Below are 27,342 nucleotides of genomic sequence, written 5' to 3'. Positions count from 1 at the left end.
TGCTTTCTTGAATATGTTTATTACTTCTTGACATTTTAAAAATGAAAGAGAAGGCACACATATACTTTTCACCATTTTATTGCATTGACTGTTCAACTTGATGCGTTTCATGACACAGTTTTTGTTTTGTGCAAATTTATTACATTTTAAATGACGGCTTTAAAGTAGATTCTCTACTTCAGCCTGAACCACAACATGAATTTGTATCTCAGGATCACACAGAAGTTGTCGCGAAGCACATTTGAACAGTTTCCAAAAGCCATATGGAGCCCAGTGCACTCACTGACACTTTTCTTTACAGCTTAAAAATATTTAATCAAAACCAAGTGCAGAGTTTTAACATGTTGTCTTTATAGATGCTTGTGGTTGGCGGAAGAGTTGAACTTTCTGAAGTGGTTTAGTTTGGCTCCCGTCGACTACTTTCTGTTTAGTTTGCATTGCCACAAGAGCACAATGACATACACAAAAAAATGCCTTTTCAGGCAAGTACAACCCTTACCTACTCCAATGAGTCATAGCAGTTTGCATTTTTAAAAGAGGAAGCTATTACCTTCGTCGTATAATTGTCTTTTACGTTTTGCAGGTGCTACGCAAAAAACGCCCTATATACAATAGATAATTGCTTAGTATTGCACTATAAATACAGGAACTGTACAAGTAAATACAAAAGTCCTCCCGACATATACACCACACAGGAAAAAAGATCCCCTAAAAGTTTTTTGAAACACGAGGATAGTATTAGTTTGAGTTTCAGCGTAGTAATCACAGGAGACTCTTGGACTCAAAAGGCAAGCTACAAGTTTTTTTCTTTTAAATAAGCACCACACCCAAATCTAGGAAGTTCTGCTCTTTTTATTTTTTTTCTCTTTCGAAGAAAAAACATTCTTCATAAAAACTGAGTATTCCAAGTACCACTAACCTTTGAGACATCTTAAAACTATAATAGAGAAGCAACTATAATTCTAGTATGAATTCTATGAAAATGCCTATGTCTGTTCAGCGCAGAAAATCATGTTGAAAATAATGTCGAAATACGCTTCATATCCAAATATAGCCAAAACAAAGACATTGAAGCTTGGTTTCGGTCAGCTTGTTCTTATTGATGTTTTGACATCAATAACGTCTGAAGCAACTTTTCAAGCACAATGTCCCTTTGCTTAGACATCGTCTGTTCCATGAAACAGGGGCTGCATGTTTGCAGGATGTGGTTTAACTGTGAATTTTCTATATACTGAAACGCCAGTATTTCCATGTTTCAGGCTGTAAAAGTAAATTGTCCTCTGAAGTCTGAACCACGGTTTGTACAGTTGGTGATTTCACAACAACCTAGACTTCAAAGTCCAGTATGGCTGCTGCGCGCTTAGAACGTACATAATATCTGCGCTTCTGGCTGTCTTCATCTCAACAATTTACTCCTTTCTAACACTGCAACTTTTATTAAAGAATATCTTGCTACAATTTCATTCAAAACATTCAAAGAACCATTTTTATTGCCTTGTATTTTTCATAGCAGTTGGCCTGGCCACTGAACACAGCACAACACAGCCAGCAGAACTCACTGCTTCACTTCAGCTTCTTATAGAGTTTCTTAAAATGTCTTGCACAATAACTGCTTTTTAAGTAGTTGTGACTGAAGCAAAGAATTATGTACTTAAGCAGTTCGCTTTTTTCGCTGCTTGTGCCTATTATATTTTTACCACAGTTCAGCTGACAGTGGCTTTTTCTGTTCATATTTATTTCCAGGCCTTGCAGAAGTGTGAAATCTATGTCCTACTTTTTGCATTGACAGGCCCAAACTAATCCTTGATCGAGACCTACAGTAGATCCAATTGAGGATCTGCTGCAAAACTCAAAAACGGTCCCATCCGAGCTGACGGACTGGAATAGGCATAAATGTCAGTCTCTAGATGTGCCAAGCTGGTTGAGAATACTGCAAAAGATTTGCAGCTGTAAATGTTGGGGAAAGTGAATCTGTAAAAATATTAATTCTGACTAAATACAAACGCATGCCACGCTTTTCAGATTATTATCTGTTTCCTTTTTCTCAAGCTCTAACATTAGTTACTCTTTTTTTATTGGGAAGTCACGTGTTTTGGGGTTGCAATGTGACAAAGCTATGAGATACCGTTAGTTTTTCAAAACAATAAATATTCAATACCTGTATGTCTTAAGTAGCACTGAAATGTCTGCAAGTAAAACCACTGATACCACTGAGTATCTGTACATCAGTTTGAGAAGTGTAGATAACTACTGTACAGCTGTAGGTTTTAGCAGCTGCAGACCTTAACAGCAAGACTCCATGTCTTGAGGCAACGCAAGACACGTTGCCTCAAGACACGGAGGCAACACTGTTCAGACACACTGTCTCTGAATAATGTTAACTAATAACTGCTGTCATGCAAATATACACAAGATCACTAAGAACTATTTAGTAAGTGAAGTGACTGGCAACTGATAAGAGAATACAGAAGTGTTTCGAAGCAACAGCCTCTTTCCCTTTAACAATGATGAAGCTAATCATTTTTGACAGGAGGGTACAGCTCCACACTTTAGCCATCAGAGTGGCAAAGCAGAAATGGCCAGTAATTTCAAAGAGCAACTGCATGAATTTGGCACGACAGCGCAAAACCCTACAAGATTTTGAAGTAATTAAGACCTCAGAGAAAATTGCCCATTCATCACTATTGCCCCATCAAAAGCAACAGTGAGGGGCATTTGCTTTGCTTTGACAATTTCCTAATTTAGATGGAGATTTATCTGACTATCTATTGAGTGATAAATACACATTATGATCCTATACCCCTGGACTTCTGAAGGTATCCATTAACTGGACTTGATTTCCCCGCAAATCCCACGTTTTCTAAAACTTGCTGTGCTCCCCACATGGTTTGAAGAACTTTCCTCACCATGTGGCTGGGTGTGCTATCCGCTTAAAGACACCAAAGCAATCAGGCAAGTATTATTTGTAACAATGCTTTGGTAAGTGTTGCTGCTGGTCTCATAGCAGCTTCCCTGTGGGTGGCATGCATGATGTCAGAACCAGCAGTGATGTCGTCTGCAGCAGTTTAAATTATAGTAGCTTGTCTGTTGACTCAAACCACTGGTCCGTGCCTTATCTTCCCCATGAAGCAATGAAACATGGTGCTTGTTCCTCACTGACCCACTTTTGATAAATAATTACCACCAAAGACTGGGGATAACCAATAAAAGCTGCATTTTTGGAGTTACTCAGACGCAGCCAAAATGTAGCACTCTTAAACTTTCTTGGATTCTTACACTCAGCACTGCTGATAGCACATCGATGTGACATTCAAAATTGACCTTGTTGCCTAATATATATCACCCTGTAACAGGTGCAAATAATGAAGAGATAAGCAGAGTGACTCTTCAGCTATCAGTGGTTAGAGGAAAAGTTTGAGCCTCACTCCAAACGAGTCTGCTGTGAAATAGGATCGTACTGGTATAAAGTTTTTCATTGGCGGAATAAAGAGGTAATTCAGGGAGGAGTCTTGCTGAACATATGAGAAACGCAAGTACAGCACAGGTACTTTCTCAAGACTGTAATATTACACTGTTACTCTGTACTAATAATAAAAGACTGAAGGATATGATCGCATCGTCTGAAAGTTCATGAACGATGCCGAGGGCTCAACTCTTCTAATTTAGTCCCTGTCTACATCAGATCCAGCTCAGAGGAATGTTTGCAAGATAGGACTTTCTTTTTAATAGAACATCACGTTTTCTTGAGCTGTCTTAACCACAGCCACCAAAGTCTCATCCACGGTTTCGTAGTCATGGTCACTTTCCACGTCTGCAGCCACATCACACAGTTGGTCTGGGAAAGAAAAAAATAGATATTTTAATCAAAGAGAATATTTCACTATATCCCTTTTCATCTCCAACCATCTTATTGTGAAATGTTGCTTTTTCTACAACGTGTGCTCAAAGAAAACTAAACAAATTCTGTTTATCTGAATAGCTTTGAATAATCAAGCCGAATGTTTTTTCTGAACTTCTGACAAGATGGTAGAGGCTCTTACGTGTCTGTCGGGTTTGTTTTTGTAAATGTGTATACCGTAAAATAATTTTTTAATTTATCTGCAAACTATCTTATCGAACGGAATTAGGAGAAGGTTAGTTTAATGTCCACTACATTATATATTCAAAGAGAAGGCAGTCACCGTTACAAAAACTGTTCATCTCTCCAAAACTGAGGAAAAGAAGAGACTGAAACTAGTCAGAATAAGCTGCAGCATCTTCTGGGAGGTACTGGTTATGTTTTATGTGCAACAATAAATATGTAGATAAAGGGTTATGGTTGACAGAACAGTTAAAATGTCCCATAGCCTTGCAAGAGTGTGTGTGACTTGGTGTGAAGGATCCAACATGGAACTGTTGGCAAACAAACAAAGTAAAAAAAAACATTTTGTATTTTATGGTTTTTATGTGGAAACAATGCTGTGAAACGATCATGAAAGGTTACTTTTCCAGATGTAACTGATAGTTTTGACAGGACGATTGATGTTTTAAAATTCAGATTTGATTCAAACAACTTTTCAAGTGGGTCTTCTGAAGAGAGCTTCTGACAACAGTTTTCCTCACAGTCTGAGAAATATGGAGAACTTTTATCATGTTGAGTGATCACATATTGTCAAGTCAGATTGTTGGAAGGTAATAGAAGGTAGTAGTCTCCAAAAACAAAAGACTAACAGCAGCAACTAAATGTTTCTTCAACTAAGTATTAATTTAGGGGTTTGCACTCTTTTGTTACCATGATTTGTTATGAAACCGACATTTTTAAATTCTCTTTGACTTCACAGATAAATTTAGAGAAAATATGTTAAAATTTTAACCTGGAAAATATCTCAAATATAAGAAGAAAATTCTTACCCCTTTTTAATGGTTGGTTTATCTTTACGTAAGTGTTTGGCTTGGCCTTGCTTGTGATATCTGCGGCTGAGCACTTTCGCGGTACAAGTGGAGGAGGTTCATCCTGCATTAGAAGAGGAAGTCAGAAATCTTTTGGTTATTACAGAAAATGACTGTGACCGCAACAAAAAAGAAGACAAAAACAAGTTGAAGCTTCTAAAGACAAAACGTTGCACTGAGCTTTAAAGAGAAATACGAAAACGGGGGTGTACTCACTGGAGGCAGTGGAGCCGGGGGCCGTTTTTTGTGATTCAACGTCAAGTCATTGAGCTTCTCCGTCAGTACACTTTTGTCTTTGTTTTTCTTTGGCTTGGAGGATTTCTTTGTGGATTTAGATTTTTTTGTGACTAAGTTTGATGATGACATGTCTCGTTTTGGCGGTCGAGGTGGAGGAGCCTCGTCCGAGTTACCCTTTTTGCGAAATTCATAAAAGAATGTGTCTGTCATCTCACTAACCTTTTCCGTGAAACACTTGGGGAATTGGTCCCGAGGCCAAGGAAGAGCATCTTTGGTAAAAGAGACGGACAAAGAGAGCCACTGTGGGAGGAGATGGAAACAGTGGTCGGGTTTGTCTGTAAAGCTTGCCTGAATGCTTGGCTCCAGCATTGCTCCCTCTATCCTCAGACAAGGAAACCCAACTAGTGGATCAGTCTCTAGGTCAGTGTCTCGACTCACCACTTTGACATCCAGTGGCAAACTGAACTCCTTACCCAAATCACAGAGTTTATACTTTTTGTTTTCACCAAGAACCTCTACAAAGTGACCCTGCATGTAGAGAGGCAGTAAGACCTCCTCTTTTGCCTCCTCCTGTTTATCCTTCTCTTCATCCTCATCCTCTTCGTCGTCCTCCTCGTCGTCTGGCTCTTGGAGACGATGACACAAAAGAGCCTCGACAGACTGCTTCTCCCCTTTATTGTTTTCAGAAGGCAACTCCATTCTAGTGCAGTCCACAATCTGTAGCCTCTCCCCAACGCTGAGGCCTGGCAGACCCTCCTCCTCGACTTCCTCACAGTTCCTCGTCACGCTCACCGTCAGGCTGTGTGTCTGCGTTGAAGCAACATACACCTCGTACACCGAGTTGAACTCTCTTGGCCTCCTCCGAAACCGTCCACCGTACTGCTGGGACACAAGGAAGTACTGCTGAGTCTTCCGGCCCTTCAAGCTGGACAACAGGACCATGGGCGTAGTTCCTTTCTTGTGCAAAATCAGGTTGGTGCTCTTGACCAGCCTTGGCAGCCACGCGCACTTGAAGAAAGAGCGGCTCTCTGGCTCCTCTAATATCTCTGCCACCACAGGAAATGATTTGTCTGGCTGAGACAGGACCTCTGTCAGGTTTAGAGGTGTCACAAAGTTTGCATCTTTACACACATCAGTGACATCGACCACATCCACCTCCAGGCTGGACGGAAACCTTAGTACGTTCTTCCTCACTGTGCAAATGAGAGAAAATACAATGAAGAGGCAGACAATTCATGACGTGAATCATAAAACACCTCCTTTCTTTTTCAGTATTTAAACTAACATTTTGTGATGCAAAAATAGCAGCACTGTTAATTGAATATTTCCATTTACTGCCCTTAACATCTTAAGGATTGAAAGGAATGTTTTACATACACTGACATTAACATGCCAGTGTTAATGTCAGCAATCTTATATCATAATATCAAACAGCTCAATGTTTTTGGAAGACTCTCATTCAGAACATCTGAGTTAATTGCAGGACACATCACTTCCTTTTATAATGTTATGGGAAAATCAGCACAAATCAACCAGTATGTCAAGAGAATTCAGATGCCTGGTTCATAAATCAGTACAACTGCCAGATGTCTAAACAATGTAAATATCTGGTTTCAGCTGTAACCTAGGAGGGTAGAAAATTGTAGAATGATTGCAATGGAGGGTTGCAGTCTGACAGTGAGAACATTTTCAACTCTGTCACCTCCAGCTCAGCGTCCTGAAATTTAAACAGTGCTTCTGTCTACAAACCATATATTACAGCAGCTTACACTCCTGTGCTGCAGTATTTCCTTTTCCTCTTTCAGGCTATCTCATTGTCATGTACGTCACTCCTGTCCTGACACTCACCTCCATCCAATCCACCCTGTCTGCAATCTCTTTTTTCCTGCTGTTTTTCACGGTCAGCTGTTTTCGATAAATGACCCCAGCTATGTGAACTCATCCACTTTCACTACTTTTGCTCCTTCCAGCTTCTTCACCTTCCAAGCCATTATTCACACACAAATATTCTTCTGTCTTGATCTTACCGACTTTTCTTCCTCTTCTCTCTCAGCAAACCTGCATTTCTCTTGTTGTTCTTAATTTGCTCTCTACTTTTACCAGAATCATGACGTCACCTTCAACCATCATGGTCCACAGAGCTTCCTGTCTGACCTCACCTATCAACTTATTCATCACCACTGCAAACAAGAGGAAAGCTGATCCTTGATGCAACCCCGCACCTACCTGAAGCCCATCAGTGACTCTGACGCATGCCTCACCACCGGGTCACTCTCTTCGCACATGTCCTATGTTATTCTAGACATTTTTCTGCCGTCCCTGACTTCCTCATACCATATCACCGTTCCTCTCTGAGTACCCTCTCGTGCTTTCTCTATAGGTTCACAAAGACACAGAGCAAAAACTGTATCTGTGGGATATTTTCTGCGCATGAAACCATCCCCCTTTTTCTTGAACATCTGTACCAACACACTCCTCCTCCCATCATCCATCATCTTCTCACTCTCCAGGATTCTGATAAACAAGCTGGTCAAAAACTCCCCTGCATTCCCTTCTGGACATATCTATACATATCTATACATTTTTATGTATGTAATCCAAACAAGTGCCTTTCCACACTTCATTGTACTCAAAGCTCCTATAACGCATTTCTTACTAATTTCACAAGTTATAAGAGGATTAAGGAATGCATGATCATGTTTTTTTAAAGATTCGTTGATATTGATCTCTTTGAAGCACAAGTGAGCTGCAAAATGGCAATGATGGTCATATAATAAAAACAAACAAATATGGATATACAGTGCCACCCACAATTATTGGGGTGGCAGTTCTAGCAAGAATGGCACCCTGGTATGACCCTAGCTCTGCTTTGATAGAGACAGCTGCTGTTATTTTTCTTTTTCCTATTCTTTCCAGACGAATCTCAACACTAATATGTGAAAAGTACATCCATTCAAATCAAACTTTTGTTTCTACGCTCCAGAACAAGAATATATTTTGTTATGATAGAGCAAATTGTGTTCATTTTGAAACAACCTTTTTTTTTTCTTTGTGCCTAACTTGAAATACATAAAACAACACTAAAAACAACTGAAAACATATTAATTATTGTCAAAACACTGAAATGTATGTTATTTTAAAGCAAATATTCAGTACAGAGAAGGTTATACTCACTGTTCATGATGGCCTGGACTTGATAGACTGGACTCAGGACAAGAATCCGCTCACACTTGGTGGTCTTAACAAAGCGAAATCTTCGACTGCGCAGGCAAGGAGAAGCCATGATCTCCTTCAGGGTGTAGGATTCCTCACTCTCGCATTCAGAAAATTCCCCTCGAGAAGACAGAGGAATGCACACCTCGGCTGAGGCCTCCGTTTGGCCTTTTACATGGCAACGCACCATATCCTCTTCACCTTCACGCTTCTCGATTGAGAGCACGGTCAGGGCTTTGCCAGCCCCCAGCGTGAGACTGCCGAAGGTCACCTTGGAGTGGCTGACGAAGGTAAAAGGAAGGGAATCATCCAGGCCCACGGGCCTCAGACTCAACATCTCCTCGACTGACGTGTACGGCATCTGCTCGGGGACCACTTTGAACAATCCTAGAAAAAACTGAAGTATGTTAGTGAACAGCAAATAGATTTTTTTTTAAAAAACGTATACATTTTATTCAAATTGTGTATTTCCAGCCAACCTGTGTGAGTGACTGGCAACTCAAACTTCTCATTGTTAGTGACATCTTCACAGGAAACAGATTGCAGTTCAATACCAATGACCTTTATGAGATCCCCAGTAGAAAAGCACACTTCACTTCCAGAAATTTCATATATCGAACCTGATAACAAAAAATAAGACAAGAAAAGGACAAAAGATAGATTTAGTCAGGAAAGATCCTGTATTTTATAATTGTTTGTGACTCTTTTTTCCCCCTCTTGAAACTCGAGGAACATGAATTTAAATCCGCAACAAATTCTTGACTGTCGTATTTGGAAACAGTAACCAATGATCCATAAGTAACTGAGGAAAACATACTCACATAAAGGTTTGCAAAAGACTTACACTTATTTAGACAGCCAGACACAATTAAATCCAGTCTAATCTCATGTGATAATTTCTGATTGTTTAATCCTTGTACTCGGACAATGTCAGACTTGAATTTCCCACCAATAAAAAAAAAGGAATTGCTTACCTTGGAAATACACTCCAGAACAAACTTGCAAAATTTTTGGCAAACTGGTGTTGTCCAGTGAGGCGATGAATTCTTGAAGCGGCAAAGCAATGTTGCCTGCCATTGCTGCTCACTGAGCTGCAAATAAGAAATGAAGGCAGGCGGCAAATGACGAGTGCAGCAAAAAGAGGAGTTGCACTCACAGCTCAAAACCACAGAAGTGAATGAGGAAGTTACAGGAGCTAAGCTTTTGCACAAGGTTTTTTTTTTTCATTTACTGAAGGAGTCTACGTGCTATTACTTGGGCACTGTTTTATTGTAAACGTGGGAAAAACTGGCTTTTAACATTTCACTTTTAATTCATAATTTACTCATTCATTAATTTCACTTTTGGGGCTCCATTACTTTGAATACTAACTGAAACAAGAAAAAGAGGGACATTTTTGAAGGAAATATGCTTAAATTGAAAGAATACAATCTATTTCTGTGACTGACAAAATATCCAGTAGCTGAATTTGTTATTTTGTCAAAACACAAAGCTTTTACATTATATTATGTCTGCTTGAATAACTACCCATAAGCAAAATAAATAAATAAATAAATCTTGCTCAGCCTGATGGAAAGTGCTGAAAATAAAATGTTAAAAACAGAGGTTGTAACTTAAAACACGAGCCAGAGAAAAAATAATCACCAATTTAAATTAATAAAGCATCAGCATTTTCCAAAAATATTAAAGCCATATGACACATCCTTATGCTGGGAAATTTAAGGCAGACTGACACATGCAAGGAAAAGTAAGCAGCCCCACTTCCCTATGCTGCAATGAGACACTACAATGCAGAAAGCATTCTCCTGTCTCTCTGAAAGGCCTAGAGTGTAAACCCACAGTTTTGAAATGAGGCAGAAAAAACCTCAAACAACAGCCTGATCTGCTGGTTTGATCCCCCTCCCCCATCACCATCAAACAAAAGGTGCTACGTCCTTGCAGCAAATATAATATTGCGAGAAACTTGTGGTGCTCAGGTTTTCAAACCAATGTTACAAAATCTTTTTTTTTACGGTGCCACTTTCATGCTGAGAAGTTTGGAATGAGGAGTTGGAGACCTCTAGTGCTTCTTTTTAGAATATGATCTTTTTTTTTGTTATTGATAACTTTGCAGTTGAGATCAGTAATATGTTATGAAAAGCAAAAGGAGGTCAAGGTGTGATCTAGTACCGAGTTCAATCAAGAAAAGACATATCTAATACTCTGATTTTCTGTGACACTTATTCCCTTTCCTTTATTTGTTTGGAGGGAAATTATCTCTGTTTTACTTTTGTCTAATGTGAAAAGTGTTTCCAGCAACAAAATAAGATCAGATTTTTAAGATACATGTTTGGGGGAGTGGGGCGTGAATCAGATCATCAGTAAAACATAGGAGATGTAAATCTCCTAACACCTGTTTTTTCCCACTCAGAAACAATTTAGCATGTTTTTGTCCTGTTCTGTTTAGATCAAAGCATACTGCAAAGCATTTCAGCCCAAGTGGGATTCGAACTCTTGGAGGAGACTTGAAAACCAATTTTTGCAGATGCTCAAAATAAGATCAGATTTTTAAAATCCATGTTTGGGGAAGTGGGGCATGAATCAGATCATCAGTAAAATATAGGAGTTGTGAATAAAAGCCATATTTATCTATCTCCACATGTACAAACTTTTAAGAGGCTTATTGCAAAAAATATGCACCTGTAATTGCAGTAAAAGGTGGAGCATGGAACCGGAAATGCTGAACTTTCATTTTCCTCTTCCTTATCAATTGTACTTTTTTGAGTAGGTTCATTTCCTAGGAAAAAAAAACACATTTAAAGTCTTTGAGGTGTAATGTGAAATAAAAAAATAAAAAAAATCAACTGCCCTGCTTCAACTGTTTTTCACGTTTTTAATGTTTTTCTTAGAGAATACAAATATCAACAGATTGCATGCGAACAATAATATTTTAATACTTTATTTGATATGTTCTAACCTTGAAATTACATGGCTTCATTATGCTGCACTAATCTGGAAGAAACTTCCAGAAATCTGCCAATCTGCTGAAACACTGAGTTCCTTTAGATCAAAGATAAAATCCCATTTGTTTAGAGCTGTGTTTGATTAATAACTGGGACAATTCTACTCTGTTTATTACTTTTCTTTATTTTGCCACTGTAAAGTAATGCTTCTTTGTTGTTTATTCATTGTGATGTTTTTATCATGTAAAGCACTTTGAAGTGCATTGTTGCTGAAATGTGCTATAGTCTATAAACTTGACATGATTTGACTTTGTTACACTTAGATAAAGCATAAAGTGGCGATTAAGGTACTAAGCTGCACATTTCTGAGTAGGTTAATAGTTATCAGAGTAATGTCTTTTCTACATTGTATTATTTTTTAAATATATCCCGCCTTTACAGTTTCTTATTTTTATATTGTGCGAATATTCATGCTCAGTTGCTGTTGTAACACCTGCATTTTCTCACTGCGTATGATGAGGGATATTTGTGTTCTATAATATTTTATTCCATTCAAACGTTGTGGCTTAGAAGCGTCGGTTTCGGGTAGAACAATAAAACTACAACTCCCAGCAACACAGAACACGGTTCTCCCAAGATGCACCTCGGCTGTAATGCGCTGAAGCAAGATGGCGAGTAAAACAAGCAAAGACGGTCCTCCTCCTTTTGATTGTCCATCATGGTGAGCCAAATGCACACGCCAAAGTACCAGCACGATGTTTGTAGATCATTATTAGTTGCAAACCAACAAAACAACAAACTTTAAAGTGTATGTGAGACTTTTATCAGAGATAAAATCATATCTGTTGCTAACATTAGCATTAAATAAAGCTAGCAGGTTAACCCGTCAATGTTGGCAATGAATTAGCCAGAAAGATCAATGCATCGTGTCTTTCATTTGCTGAATCCTGTTTACCAAATTAACAATATTGTAGTTGAAATTTTGATTATTTTTCTTAATTAATTTCCTCTTTGATTTGGTAAATATGACTTCTGCAGTATTTAAACTAAATAAATCATCACAGGAGTCTCTAACCTTTTGCTTGCAGGGCAGGGAAACCACCCACAGGGCTTCATCTGGACGTGATGAAAGGGGACAAACTGATAGAGGTAAGTGAAGCTCTACAGATGTAGGTTAACGGTGGTCGTTTTAATGTTAGCAATGTGCACCAGATACGAGTCTGACAGTCTGCTGTGTCCCAGATGTGGGGTTCCTCTGTGGCTGCTTGGCTTCAAACGGTGCGAGAGCAACATCAGCCATGAGATTTAAGCCCTTCAGTGGAAGCAACACTGAAGAGTTATAACTCAGAGGCACAGATGTATCAGGATGACCCGATTTAGATGTGCTTTCAGTGTGTTATTCACAAATACTTTTTATCCTTACAGAAACTGATCATAGATGAAAAGAAGTTTTACCTGTTTGGAAGGAATCCCGACTGGTGCGACTTCACCATCGACCATCAGTCCTGCTCTCGGGTTCATGCAGCGTTAGTCTACCACAAACACCTAAAAAGGGTCTTCCTCATAGACCTAAACAGCAGTAAGAGATATTTTACAGTCGCTTTTTTATTTTTATTTTACCAATTTTCATTTGGACTTCTAAATATGTGGGTAGAGTTTTAATTGTGCAGAAAGACCACAATTGCCTCAAAGTTAACGTGGGCAAGAAAGTAATAGAACTGTTTTAGCAATCTTGAATTTTTATTGTATTTTTGTGGTTCTTAATAGGAAACTTTGCTGATTTCATGTTATATTTAAAGCCTTTAATGCATTTAGACATGTTTTAAAATAATAATATTTTATAGCCTAAACATTCTTCCTTTTATAATCTTCATGGTTTTCTTAGAAATGTGCTTATTTGCTGATTCTCATTTTAATGGACTCAAATTTCACAATAACTTAGAAATACATATGTCTAATGTCTGGGTGAATTCAAAATGTAACCTTCCTTACAGTGAAATAAAAATAAGTAAATAAAAAAAAACTGATTTCCTAAAAACAACCCAATATTTTGGGCAAGTGCAACCCAATTTTAAAGAATTACAGCATATCTTCTTTACACGTTTAGATATTATAGACAGCTGCAACTGTAACATGCACCACATTATAAGATTTTGAAATACTCATTCAAAATGTATAACAGTTGTGTCCATCTTACATTTGAGACAATGAAACCCCTCTGACTTATTGTCGTACATTGGATCATTAAATCATTCATGCGTTCATTGTAACCATAGCCTCTCTGTTGTGAAGCGTCATTAATTATTTATCAGGACCAAACACACACGAGTCAAACGGTGTGTGTTGGAATGATCCAAGTGTCTTATGTAACACAGCAGATAAACTGGATTTTACAAGTATTTATACACACAGGCAAAATTTTTACATATTCCTCATCTTTTCTTTGCTATATCAGTGATTAGTGTGATTTTCCTTTCTAAGAAAAGTGTCTATTCTCTGCAGGATATGTACAGTGCATGTGAAGAGTATTCACCATGTTTCACTTTATCCACATTTGTTATTAACTGAAAACGGATGGATGGATGTAAAACAAAAAAAAAAAGTAAGATAGCACATGAACAAAGGGATTCACAGCCTTTGCCCAATATTTAGTTGATGCAACAAAGAGTTTGGGTCTTACATTTTTATTTAGTGGGTCAGAAGCTGCAAAGTTTGGGAACCAATTTCCTAATGGAAAAGGGGCCATTACACCAGCATGGTGCATTCACTGATCAGAAAAAGATCTGGTTATTTTAGCTTTTTGCAGCTGGTGCATCAATACATCTCTTGGTTAACATTGCAAATGGCCTGAAGTTAGAACACTGCCTTATGAGACATCAGTATAAACTTCAACACATGTTTCTGTGTAATATAGTGTCATTAAAATATTTTTCATCAGCTTTCAAGGTTTCCTAACGTTAGACATTTTTATTTCAGCACACGGTACTTTTCTTGGCCACATTCGCCTTGAACCCCACAAGCCTCAGCAGGTTCCCATAGACTCCACGATATCTTTTGGGGCGTCGACACGGACTTACACCATTAGAGAGAAACCCCAAACCCAAGGCACCGCTGGCACAGGAGACAGCAAATTGGGGGATGAAGAGGAGCTCAAAGGACTGCTTGGACTTCCAGAAGAAGAGACAGAGCTGGAAGTATGTTATTACTACGTTATTAAACATTAATATTAGTGTATTAATATTGGAAACATGACTATTTATCCGTTTATCTGCATTTTTGTTTATGTCAATCAACCAAAGTGAAGTTATAAGCAACTATTTATTGGACAGGCTTATGTTTGTTTAGGTTTTTGCTTAAATACATAAAATATATTTTGACAAAGTTCTAATTGTTTGAGGTTTTAGCTATATTATTATTTTTTTTTTTTGTAAATCTTTCCATTTACTAAGTATATCACTTTGAAGTGAATCATGTTTTGTGGTAATATCCAGTCCAGTGGAGAATAATGTAAAAAAAAACTGATCCTTGCTTGACAAAATAATAACTTAATTTTTTTTTTTTTGTAATTTCTAGAACCTGACAGAGTTTAACACGGCTCACAACAAACGCATCTCCATCCTGACAATCGAGGAAGGCAACCTGGAAATCCAGAGGCCAAAGAGGAAACGCAAGAACTCCAGAGTTACTTTCAGTGAAGAAGACTCCATCATTAATCCAGGTAAATGTAACGTTTTGGGATTGAGGTTTGTGAGAATAGTTCAATTTAGTTGTTTTTCTTGACTCAACATGAACATAACATTGTTAAAGATACTTTACTCATAATTTCTCCTGGTTGTGTGTAGTCTGTGACCACATGAGACTGAAAAACAACAAAGTGCAAGAGTAAACACATTATTTGAAAAATTGTTGTGCCCTAAATTTAAACTTGGAGAATAAAATATTTATTATCTATGAACTGATTTTAGCAGACTCCTCATCAGAGCTAGATTTTGAGTCAATATAACAAAATATAATAACTTTTTTATGTTACATTTCTAGTTAATTACTGTCAGCCTGGTCATTAAATACCCAAATAAGTCCTTTTGTCCATGCACTGAAGTGTAACTATGTTCTTTGTTGTTGTTGTTTTGTTCCATTTAGAAGATATAGACCCCTCAGTCGGGCGCTTTAGAAATATGGTGCAGACGGCTGTCATCCCCATGAAGGTAATTCTCGACTGTATTTAAAACGATTCTCTCAGCTAACAGAGTTTGCTACAAAGCGACTCTTAGTTTGGCTAATACACTGCTAGTCTTCTGAAGTTGTTGTTCTTCCATTCCTCTTGCAGAAGCGGAGATCTGACAGCCAAAATACTCTGGGTCTGGATGACCTGGCTTCCAAGCGCATTCACGGCTACAGCTTGGGTGGGGGTCTGTACGGGGACTTGCCTCCAACCAGCCACGAGAACAAGCCAACAGGAGCTCCAGGAGGCGCTGCTATGCAGGGCGGGCTGCCTCTGCCCTTCCCCAACCCGGCGCCTGAGGTAGACCTGGCCCCAGAGGCTCCTCAGCCCCCGATAACACTCAACCCCACACCAGTGACAGCCCCCTACCTACCAGAAACCGTCAACGAGCCACGAAAAAAGAAGTATGCCAAAGAAGCTTGGCCGGGGAAGAAACCCACCCCTTCACTTCTCATCTAACCAGTTTTTTAACGCTGCTGACTCTCAGGTTCCCAGCAGGACCATCAGGGACTGTGACCTGTCAGAGGTGGAGCCCTTCGCCTCTGTTTTTATTTGTTATATTATGCGAGTGCAAAATACACAACACATCCTCCACAAACTACATCGACAGCAAAAGTATTTAGTTTTTTTTACAAGAAAATACCTGGCAGTTAAATGAACTACAAAGTAATAGACTACATGGATATAATGATGGAGTTGTGTTGAATGACTTTGAGTTGATGTAAACTTGTATTTTATACATGTTCCAACATTTTTTCACTCTTTCAGAATATTGATAAAACTATTAAAGAATTGCAAAAAAGTGGTTTTATTCGTATCTTGCTGTGAGAAGTCAAGAAGCCCCAAGACTTCAAATGTAAGCAAAATTTTGTCAGAACAAAGCTGCCTTTTATTTTTAAAGCAAGTTGATAGAATGAGATCAGACATTTTACTAAAAAATGTTTAGTAAGCCGTCAGTTGAGCTGTGTTGTATTTCCCCCTTTACACCACTTGGTGGTGACTTAAGCAAACAGGCCGGTTTCTTTTAGAAGCTGAAAACTTAAAGCAGTGCTCTGTTATACTAACATCCTGGTTTTTTTTTTCTGTTACAATAAGTGTGAAGTACTTTCTCATATTCTCAGATCAAACATACTGTAAAAAAAAATAGTTTTTACGCTTTTTTGGATTAGAGCATCGCAGATTGGAGAAAAGCACAATAGCACAATAACAATTAACTGCAGCATAAAAGGCTAAAATGTTATTCAGACTGTTGTAATGCATTATTATCTGTAAAATGCTGCCTTTCTTAACCAACTCAAGATATATCTGCAGATTAGAAAAATTAACATTAGGCCCAGCCTTTTCTTAAGGCTTTTTTAAGAAAAGGCTTTTTTCTGTTTTTAACATGGTTTTATTGAGTGTTCAAATTTGAAGAAACGTCGTTTGAATCTATGTACTAAAATGATTCACATGCAAATGCCTCAGACAAAAATTGCATCAGCAACACTGTAATTATGCTTTCCAGTATTTTTTATTTTTTATTTTTTTATTTTTTTGAAAAATAAAGTCTGGCAGCTTTGACAACATCTGGTTGATTTATAATTGCTGAATTTCATATCATCTGGTCAAGTTGGAGATTCCCTCTAAGTCACAAAAATACTGACTTTGTGGATTTTCTGGCGCAAAAGAAAAATAAGTTGTTTTATTAAGAAAAAAACTACACCAGTGACTACATTTGATTGGTTGTGTGGATTTTGTAATATGTAAATAAAAACAAAAAATACTTTTTGACACATTAGCCTGTCTGTTTCTTCTGTAGACAGTTTGTGCATTGACAACTACCTTGGAAAAGTACTAAAACCTTTAACTGATAATTTCCTCACATTACCACAAATGTTTGTTCTTTTAGGATTTTATTACACATAAAAAGGAAAGATAAATGTGATTAGTTTTGTAATTATTGAATGAATAATGGGAACCTGAAAATCTTAGTTATCTTTTATCATCCTCGGTAACTTTGATTAAAAAGTCACTGCAAATCATTCAGAATAATCCATCCCTAAAGTGGTGGCTGCATCATGCTGTGGAGAGACTGGAAGATGATAATATTTGATGGAAGGAAGGATAGAGATAAACGCAGGGCAATCCTGAAAACAAGCAACTTGTTAAAGACGGCCAAAGACATTGGATTGGTGCAGAGGTTCACTTTATAACAGAACAAATGTATAGCAAGAGCTACAACGGAATGGTTAAGAAATAAAGAGTCTTGTGTTTGATGGTCCAGTCAAAGTCCAGTCGAAAATCCATGAGCACCCTTGAAATCTGATTGTCACAGATGTTCTCCATTCAATCTGACGGACCACTTTTGCAAAAAAGAGTGGCCAAAAACATCATCCTATGTGCAAAACCGACGGAGAATCCATTAGATTAGTAATAAAATTGAAACGTTTAGGCCGTAGAATAAAGACTCACTAAAGATTGACTTAAATGTGTGCCATTCTTTTAAGTTTTTGTTTTTAAACCATTTTGAAAGCCATGCATCCTTCTAGTATTACTGCACAATTATTAGCTCCTCTGTGTTGATGAGTGACAGCCAGCTCAAATTGTGGCAGTGTCGACTATAGTGGTTGGTCCACTGGCAGGTCACACTGGAAGTGCCGCTATCTGAAACCGGTGTTGGTTTGACACCTAAACTCCTACTAAAAAACAAATAGGTTTGTGGTTGCAAAGTGTCAAAATGTGACGTCATAGGTGTGGAAATACTTTTCTGAGGCACTGCCTGTGAAAATAAAAGCTTTCTGTTTGGTTTTATATGCATCTACTAAACTAGGTATTTAGAAAATAAGGCCCAGTAATTGTAACTGTAGATTCTATGGAGACCAAGGGGACACAGTAACACTAAAACATGTATATTTTATAATTTGCTCTCTTATTCTGGTGCAATCAACACAAATTTAGATTTCTTTTTTACATCTTAATCATTCATTCATTTTGAGTTTGGATCCTGCAAATGGGCAACACAACTGTCATGGTGTCAATTTTATTTTGTTTCTATCGGGAAAGAAGTTGAATGCAGAAACACAGTGCATCTCAAAACTGTACACACACTTGTCAAAATGTTGGGGTTATATGATTCAGCATGCAGTCTTGACTTGCATCCTATAGTGCCCAGTTCAAAGGTGTGATTAAAAAAAATGCCTCATTGTTAGAGTTGTGCTTCTCAATGTTGTAATTCCTTTACATCTTGAGGTCAATTCCAGTGAGCTCAAATTCAGACTGCGTTTTATTCTTCAGACTCTCGTGGAGTTAAACCAGTGTTTTTCAACCACTGTGCACACAAGTGTACCGTGAGTGATCGTCAGGTGTGCCGTGGAAATTATCCAATTTCACCTACCGTATTTTCCAGACTATAAGCTGCTACTTTTTTCCTACACTTTGAACCATGCGACTTATAGCCCGGTGCAGGTTTTTCTGTGGATTTTTCTTCAACCACCAGGGGGCTCTTTAGCAGGAAGTGAATCATTGTAAGTCAAAATTGGAAATCAAAGAAGAACGCGCTAATTTTCATTTCGAACAAGCACATGCTAGCTAGCAGCAGTCACTATGGAGAAATGTTTTCAAACTCATGTGATGCAGCTTCTAAGTTGAGTATTGATCTGACAGTACAGGAGGGAAATAAGAGCCGCTGCAGAGCCGGTTTTGTTCACTCGGCGTGAGCATAACCGGATTTGGAAACATCCTTCATTTATCAAGCAGTTATTATGACGCAGCCCTCTGCTGGGTCCTTATGGAAAACCGAGAGCGGCAGAGATACCAGCGGCCTGTAGCCCGGCGCGGCTGATATATGTAAGTTTCCAGGCGAGGGGTTGGGGGAGGGGGGTCAAACATTTGAAGGTGCGGTGAATGGTGCGCTGATAGTCCGGGAAATACGGTAATGGGTCTTAAATATTTTTTAAAAACGAATATTTAATTATCTGCAAATAATGCCATCTTTGAGTGTCTCTGCTGTAGTAGTGACTAGTGGCGCAATCATGTAATTTTATGATCACTAGATGGCAGTAGGTACAGAGCATTTTACTTTTAAACAAGAGAATTAGTGTTGTGGCCCTGTTCAGGTGTATTTTTTGAAGTAGACATGTTAAGTGCAATTTGAAATAAGAAATGTAAAATATGATAAAATATAAATTTTGTGTTTGATTCCTATTCAAGACACTTTGATAAGAATGACTTTATATATAGGCGGCTACAGAGTGTCTTTGTTTACATTTTTGGTTGGTGGTGTGCCTCGTGATTTTTTCAATTAAAACAATGTGCCTTGGCTCAGAAAAGGTTGAAAAACAATGAGTTGAACATTCACTAATGACCTAAATTAAATGGAGAAATGTAACACTGAGATTAGGTAACACAGCTCATAAATGCATACAAAGTAACTCTTTTTACTCTGCTACACAATTTTAGTTAAAACCTTGTAGGTTATTTAACCAACCTGGACTAGTTTAAAAACATTACACCCTTTTCTTTCCTTAAATGTTTAGTATTTTAACCATCAGTCTTAACTATTGAAGTTTCCATGACAAATAAGTGTGTGTACTTATTTTCTTTTTCTGTTTTATTTTGCCCCAACAACAGAAATATAACATATTCCTAGCTGCAGAAATGAACTGTTAATTAATGTAAAAAAAAAAAAAACATTCAATCCCACTATTTTAGACACATTCTACAGTATTACAACAATGTGCTTTATTATAATGCAATGCTTATAGTTTTGCTTCAAGATGAAGCTTATCTCTAAATATATAACAAACCCATTTTAAGATAAACAGTGCAAATATTTCTAGAAAAACAGTTTAAAACACAAATTTCCTCGTCATGAGACATTAGTGTAAAAATTTCCTCAAATTGCACTTCAGGTTTTTTTTTTTTATCCACTTTCTAAGCAATTTGTTTCTCTTTGATTGAATCCATCAGATTCTTTTTTTCCATCACATTTCTGGTTCCACTGGTTTGATCTTGATGTGGATGCCATTAAGAGAGCGGAGAACCAGTCTGGGAATTATCTTGGGCTTATTGTCGGGATCCTCTATCAGCTCGTAGCGCTTTAGTGTCAAGGCCGTCACCACCTTCAACTCATTCATGGCAAATGTCTGGCCGATGCAGTTTCTAAGGGAAGACAACATTAAGAAGGACATTAAAGGGTTAAGCAGAAGATGAACGATGAAAAACAAGTTGTGACAGAGCAGGCATGTGCTCACTTTACCTTTCCTCTGCTTTACTCTAGCACCAAACAACAGGACTTTTATTATGCATGTAAAACTAGGTGTGTGTGCTACGTTACACATTCACAAGCTGCAGGCTGATATAAGGTTAAAGACAAAGTGGCTATAAACTGAGATAAGTCAAACAGACACAGTGTCCAGTTTTTCCAAACCTTGGTCCAGCTGAGAAAGGCACAAATGCATGAGGTGACCTCTTAGAGACATTTTCTGGGAGGAATCGCAGCGGGTCAAAGACCTATGGCAACACAGGCGGAGAGAAAACATCAGGTTTTCTTACATGGATACCAAAGAAAATGCATGTCGAAAAAAAAAAAATCTGATCTAAATTTATTTAAATCAAATTTGTATCGTATATTAATTTCTTAATTTTCTAGGGAATTAAAAACTGAGAGTTGCAGAACCTGTAATACATTTTCTATGTTTTCTTGTTCTTTTTGTACACTCCTCAGGAGAAAAAAAAAAGATCAAAATAATAACTTCTGAACAGCCTGATCTGTCCTTTATTAATGCAGTGACTGCTTTTCTATAGCTTCAATCCATTTAAAAATTTTAATTTCCAATGCCATTATGGTTATAATAAACTTTGCATCACTTACATCAGGGTTTTCCCAGACTGTTGCGTTTCTGTGAGTTGCAAACATGCTTACTCCAATGTGAGAGCCTTTAAAAAAATAAAGCTGTACTTTAGTTAGGACAGTGAACAAAATGCAAAGGTGAAGTATGTGTACACCTCTTCTTCAAACATGCCTTGAAGTTAACATTGAGTCATCACTGTAAAGCTGCTTGTGTCAATACGTTTCCTAACATGTTGCAGGGATGAATTTGGTTCTGTATAGAAAGTGCTTTATAGCAATCTGCATAAAAAAATACTTATAAAGTCTGAAAGATAATATTTCAAGAAGTTTTTATGTGACTAAGTTACACAGTAACAGGGAGTGTACTGCACAGTGCACATGGGAAACAAATATTTTTTTCGCAACCACAGATTAATGTGTGCAGCTTTGTTAAGCTTGTTTTATAATGAGTTCCACATTAAACCAGTTCAGCGGTTTAGAAAGTTAATATTTTATTTTCACTTGTAAAGTTTATATGCAGTATCCGTCAACCTCAGCGTTTCTTTAAAATAACACACTAATGCCACTGACCTGCTGGCAACGTTCTTCCATCGAAGAAGGTGATGGGTTTAGTGATCTGCCTGGATATTCCCGGTACAGGAGGATAAAGACGAAGGGATTCTTTGATGCACATTGTGGTGTATGGAATTTTATTAAGATCCTCCCTTAATATGGGACAAGAGACTTAATGTTATTCACAGAGAGGCGGTAAAGTTGAGCATAGATTAGATTTAACTATCAATCTAGCACAGCTGAGGACCAGCTTTCTTATACAAGCATCATTTTCTCAAAGTTTTCCTACCACTCCATGGTGTCTTTGCCTTGTAAAGCTTCGCAAATTTCATCCCTGCAGAGCTTCTGGTGCTCCGGGTGGCAGGCCAAGCAGTAGAGGATGAACGAGATGCCGCTGGACGTGGTGTCGTGCCCCTCGAACATAAAAGTGTCCACTTCTGCTCGCAGGTCTTCATCCGACAGGCCCTGCTGGTTTTCGTCCTGCAGAAGGAATTAAAAACTAAAAGTAATTGCAGACCGTAAAGGCTACGTCGCAGGTCATTAGCCCAAGAATTTTTACAGGGACGTGCAGACTGCTTGGATGCGCCACATGTTTAAAATTACTCTGCATGTTATGTTTTCAACCAGTAGTAAAAATGCATCTGATAAAAACAAACAAAAAAAAATATTCAAAACACATTGGCAAACATTAAACACTTAGTCTCAATTATTTCTCATAGCTGTGACTCGAAGCAGCTTTTAAAATAGTGACATTCACAACTGTCGGTTAACCACACTGTTGCTATTAGTTTCATTTTATGATTCTGTAGTAAATTTTCTTTAATCTGTAGGGTCATTGCCCTCATACCTCCATTGTACCTCTGAGCTTCAGATAGAGGACGGCAACCTTGTTGTTCTGAAAGAAATCCTTATCAGCTGCTCAGAGTTGTTAAAAGACTGCAAATGTTGCAAAAGGAAATATTTTTTTTTAGCTCTATCTAGTTTTTCCCCTCAGCTTTTTAGCATAGAGAGACAAAATGGTGAAAAACTGCTTTAACAGAGAACATTAGTATGCAGAGCATGTTTACTTGCTGAGTCACTTCTGGCTGCTTTAATGCTCTGACCTTGTGTTGCCTCATCTCTAATCTGTTATCAGGTTTATATAATTCCTTTTTCAATTTAAATTTTATTTTTCAGTGCTGGCCACATTGATTGACAGCCTTGTAATGCAATTTAAGAAGCTTTAATGTAAATTAATCTTTTTACTGCACTGGCATAAATTCTACTTAAAAAAATTAAATGTTAAGCCATTTTTATTTATAACATCTCTTTTGATCGATTAGAGTTCCTCTGTTCTCGCTTATTTTCCTTCTCTTCAGTTCACCCAACAGGTTTTCTGAGGTATTTAGATTTGGTAGACATATTTGAAGAGTATTTAATGTTATGCACTCTAACAGGACTTTGGGAGAGAGATAGGCCCACAGCATCATAGATCCTTCACGAATCAACTGCACATGAAAGGCTGTTTTGCATATTAGTTCATTTGATTTTTGTTGTTGCATTTTTAAGTGTCAGATTTCATAAGCATGAAAAAAGTCTTCATTCTTTTAATGGTTTTACACATCTTTGCCCAACCTATCATTGGGAATGGTTCTCCATAAAACTCTAAATGTCATTTCGTCACTTTTGTTAAGAGTCCTTTAAACGTTAACATTGTAAGAGTCTTATCACAATGTATGTAGGTTCCTAGAAAGTCATATTAACTTTTAAAAAGTGAAAACAAAAATGCATGAGACATTTATTTAAAACTGTTTCATTTTGGGTACCAATAATTGTGCCACTGATGATTTCGTTAAAAACATTGTTCTGAATGCTTTTTCCTCCTATGAATAAATATTTTTTTAATGACTTTTTCTAATCTAATACCAAAAGATAATTTTTTGGGGGGGTTATTTATGTGTCTTCACCAGTTTTCCCTGTAAATATGCCCTAATTTGATGCATTTGGTACTTGCTTTACAATTATTTGCGATTATGGTGTTTGATAGTGTGTTTTTTTTTTTTTGCTTTAATCTTTCTTTTAAATATCATTTTATCTAAACCTCTGGCAGTACTTCAAGTCAGCTCTCACTGAACAAATAAACAAAAGCCACACTTTTGCTTTTAAATCAGATTTGAATTGATGTCACATACTCGTGCAAAGAGAAGAATGTCCAGAAAATCCAAGTATCTTTTGGCCTGTATGCGGCTCAGTTCCGTCTCTTGGTTCAGTGCCTCTTTCCTCTTTTTGATGACCTCATCTTGAAAAGAAAACAAACGGTTACTCTTTAAATGGACAGGTTATATTAATCAAAGATTTCACTGGGCTCAGGGCTTACCTGTGTGACTTTGAGCCACCTTGTATGCTTTCCTGTATCTGAAACCATGTGGGCTGAGGTGGAAAATGAGATCGCTGTGGTATGGAAACATCCTCACCCGGAGGTTAATAAGATTGGTGAGCTCATACACTGCTTTGATGTAGGCATTTGTTCCCCTGACAGAAAAAAAAAGCAGGGAAACATGAAAGGTGATATCTTCCTTCTGCTTGTTAATAAAGCATCTGAACTTGTTTTGGATGGACGCAGAAGCTGAAGGGGTGATTTTTGTTACGGTTACTCACCCCTCTGTCTGACAGTTGCTGTTGCAGCTAAAGGCACACTTCATGATGCTATCCAGTGTCATCAGGCTCACATGCTCAAACAATTCAAAGGACTCTTTAGAGTTGGCATAGCGTTCCCATTTGTCCTTAAAAATACAAGGACACAAATGTAGCATGTAAGCAGGAAAAAATGGGATACAAGGATTAAGCTCAGCTCAGGTTCAGTCAGAGATTACACTCAGCAACAGCATAAACTGCATATTAATCTGAAGCTTTCATTGATTTATTTATTGGTTCTTTTTCAAGAGTTGGAAAAAGGACACTACACAACTTCAAGACTTTCATTGGTTTAAAACTATTAGGGACTTTCTCTAACCCACATACATACTCAGAAATACACCCACACTGATATTTAGATAATTTGTTCTATGCAAGTTGCAGAGAAACCACAATATTGGTAGCCTTAAAGATTCTGGCAAAATTCTCTCAACATATGTTGCTAACCTAGTTCTGATCTATATTTTTTTTGGGGGGGGGGGCTGGCACAGAGCTGGTTTTTAAGCGTAGTTCTTATTTGTTCAACAGGGTTCGGGTTGACTAAAGAGGTCTGTTCTATCCTTCTTATTCAAAACCAGTATTGATGTGTATTTGCAATATTTGAGTCATTACAGCGCACAAGGTGTCCAAGTTTTAACCATCTGATTTATTCAACTATCTACCAGTTGAAGGACTTGTTGAAGAATATTGATTAAGATGTTGAAGAATAGCTCAAGAATCACCATGTTGTATTCCTGTCATAATGTGGAAGATGCTGAAACACCTTGTTCACGTTAAAGTGAGTTTAACATAACCATGGCCTGAGAGTGTGCTGACCAAGAAATAAGCCTATGCTTAAAAAGCAAAACCTGCAAGCTGACCACATCAGCAATCAGAATGACTTCAGGAAAGAGGTTGTTTCACAATTATTTCACTCTTGAAATGGGGTAGGATTAGGACAATGCATTGCCTTGTTAGCAACATGTCTAATCATTATTCACTCATAAATTACATACCAGCATTGTTTTGGCAGAGTCTGACATCAGTTTCACGTATGGTTTTAAAACATCATAATGGAAACCTGGAGTCAGGAGCCTCCGGTGGCGAAACCACTTCTGGTCTTTTGACACCAACAAACCATTTCCTAGAGAAAAAGAGACACAATGAGAGCGAGTCAGTAAAATGTTACAAGTTAACCCTGCATTAAGACAAAACAAGCAAGTAGGATAAAGCAAAGTATTCTTACCGATCCAAGACTCGATAAATTTATATGCAAAATCATCCTTTGGCTCTTTTATAAAAAAAAAGTAAATGAAAGCCAAGTTAAATTGATGTTTACATCACGGTTATGATGCTGTAATAAAGAGTTAAAGTAAAAATATGTTCCCACCTGTTGATGCCAGAATAGTTTTGACATAATCTGGGTGGTGAATGTTGAGAATACAAATAGACGGGCCGAACCACATAGGGAAAGCATAGGGATAGCTCTCCGCCCACTTTAACACTTTGATAAAGTCGGTCCCATCTTGTTTAAACTAAAGAAGCAATAACAATATAAGACATGTGAAAATACACACACAGGTTTACACTGATACGCTGCACAAATTTAGACATTTACACACACTGGTTCTAATTTGCATAGATTAACAATTATAATTAAAAAGCTTTAATATATATTACTTCATTTCAATTTACAAAACCCAAAGATGATTAAGTGGTATCCACCAATATTATCAAATTCTAACATGTTCCACATTCTCCAGATTATAACAACTTGTGATATTAATGCATTGCAGATTTTAGTTTGTTTCCAATTTAGACCATTGAAAGACCTAGTTGATTGCGAATTATAATTGCATTTGCATTCATCTTAAGTTTTTAGGATTTCATCCTCTTACTGTTCTCACAAGTTGAGGATAATTTTCCCTTAAGTTATAAGGGGGCACAACAATGGAAGAAAGTTATTCTCCACTGTTTTCATTACCTACTTGATTTTACCCATTTTGTATTTTGTTTGTATAACACAACACACGTATTTGATTATATATATTTTCTAAGTTGCATATTTTTATTGCTTATTTCTGTTATTTTGTCACATTAATTTGGTAAATTAAACAATGATGGCTTTTTTGATGTTTTTTCTTTCTCCGTTGTGTTATTTTTATTACTACTACTTTAACTAGTAATAGCAGTACTATGAATAGCATCATTACTGATATTTGTAATATAATTGTATTCATTCCAGTTGTTATTTAACAAAAGGGTGAATGCTTTATATAAACTTTATGCCTCTCTCTCAGCAATATTATTATTATTATTATTATTAGTTGTTATTTATATAAAAATTTGAATGAACTACAAAGGTTGTATGAAACTTTAAACAATACTTCAATTAAGAATTTTAAACTTGATTACACACAATGAAAAGCCTTAACGTTGAGACTGTTATAGCTACATAAGGCTGCAGCTGCTGCATTTAATTGCTGGATGCCACTGAAACTCGTTACCTCCAGAACATTTCCAAACAACACGTGTGCCGGGGGTCCTGGAAAGGCTTCAAAGCTCTTCAGAAGAGCCTTCCGTTTGAGGAGGATGAAGGTTAATTTGTACACGGCGGCAACGAGGCACAGCGCAGATAAAAAGTAGTGCATATGAGGCCAGGCCAGCTGGTATTTGAGGAGAGCTTCTGTCAACTGCATCCCGACGACGTCCGTGTTGTGCAGGAGGAGAAGTGACGCTCCCTCTGTGTGCGCAGCAGCCGGCAG

General features: G+C 37.6%; 3 protein-coding genes and 1 non-coding gene across 4 annotated transcripts; 2 read left to right on the top strand and 2 right to left on the bottom strand.

Annotated features, from left to right (window-relative positions):
• Positions 1-9,487, bottom strand: themis2 (thymocyte selection associated family member 2). Its single transcript, XM_014972741.2, has 6 exons — positions 9,354-9,487; positions 8,859-8,999; positions 8,341-8,766; positions 5,146-6,359; positions 4,891-4,993; positions 1-3,835 (listed from the first exon to the last, which is right to left on the bottom strand). Exons 1-6 carry the CDS (start codon positions 9,454-9,456, stop codon positions 3,723-3,725), a joined length of 2,100 nt encoding a protein of 699 aa, XP_014828227.1. The 5' UTR covers positions 9,457-9,487; the 3' UTR covers positions 1-3,722.
• Positions 9,488-11,956: 2,469 nt separating this feature from the next.
• Positions 11,957-17,106, top strand: ppp1r8b (protein phosphatase 1, regulatory subunit 8b). The gene is made up of 7 exons (XM_014973255.2): positions 11,957-12,042; positions 12,410-12,470; positions 12,747-12,900; positions 14,298-14,515; positions 14,895-15,039; positions 15,462-15,526; positions 15,649-17,106. The coding sequence occupies exons 1-7, from the start codon at positions 11,990-11,992 to the stop codon at positions 16,000-16,002; spliced, it is 1,050 nt and encodes a 349-aa protein (XP_014828741.1). The 5' UTR covers positions 11,957-11,989; the 3' UTR covers positions 16,003-17,106.
• Positions 12,525-12,679, top strand: LOC148154971 (small Cajal body-specific RNA 1). Its single transcript, XR_015765752.1, has one exon.
• Positions 17,107-20,237: 3,131 nt separating the features above from the next.
• Positions 20,238-27,342, bottom strand: cyp4t8 (cytochrome P450, family 4, subfamily T, polypeptide 8). The gene is made up of 12 exons (XM_014973370.2): positions 27,085-27,342; positions 25,968-26,112; positions 25,824-25,868; positions 25,594-25,721; positions 24,563-24,687; positions 24,282-24,436; positions 24,097-24,203; positions 22,215-22,405; positions 21,944-22,077; positions 21,395-21,459; positions 20,951-21,033; positions 20,238-20,682 (listed from the first exon to the last, which is right to left on the bottom strand). Exons 1-12 carry the CDS (start codon positions 27,274-27,276, stop codon positions 20,505-20,507), a joined length of 1,548 nt encoding a protein of 515 aa, XP_014828856.1. The 5' UTR covers positions 27,277-27,342; the 3' UTR covers positions 20,238-20,504.

Source organism: Poecilia mexicana, unplaced genomic scaffold (assembly GCF_051168715.1).
Source record: "Poecilia mexicana isolate PSO_F unplaced genomic scaffold, ASM5116871v1 scaffold_16, whole genome shotgun sequence".
Taxonomy (NCBI): Eukaryota; Metazoa; Chordata; class Actinopteri; order Cyprinodontiformes; family Poeciliidae; genus Poecilia; species Poecilia mexicana.
Note: the sequence above shows the minus strand (reverse complement) of the source record. Positions and strands in the feature narration are given on the sequence as shown.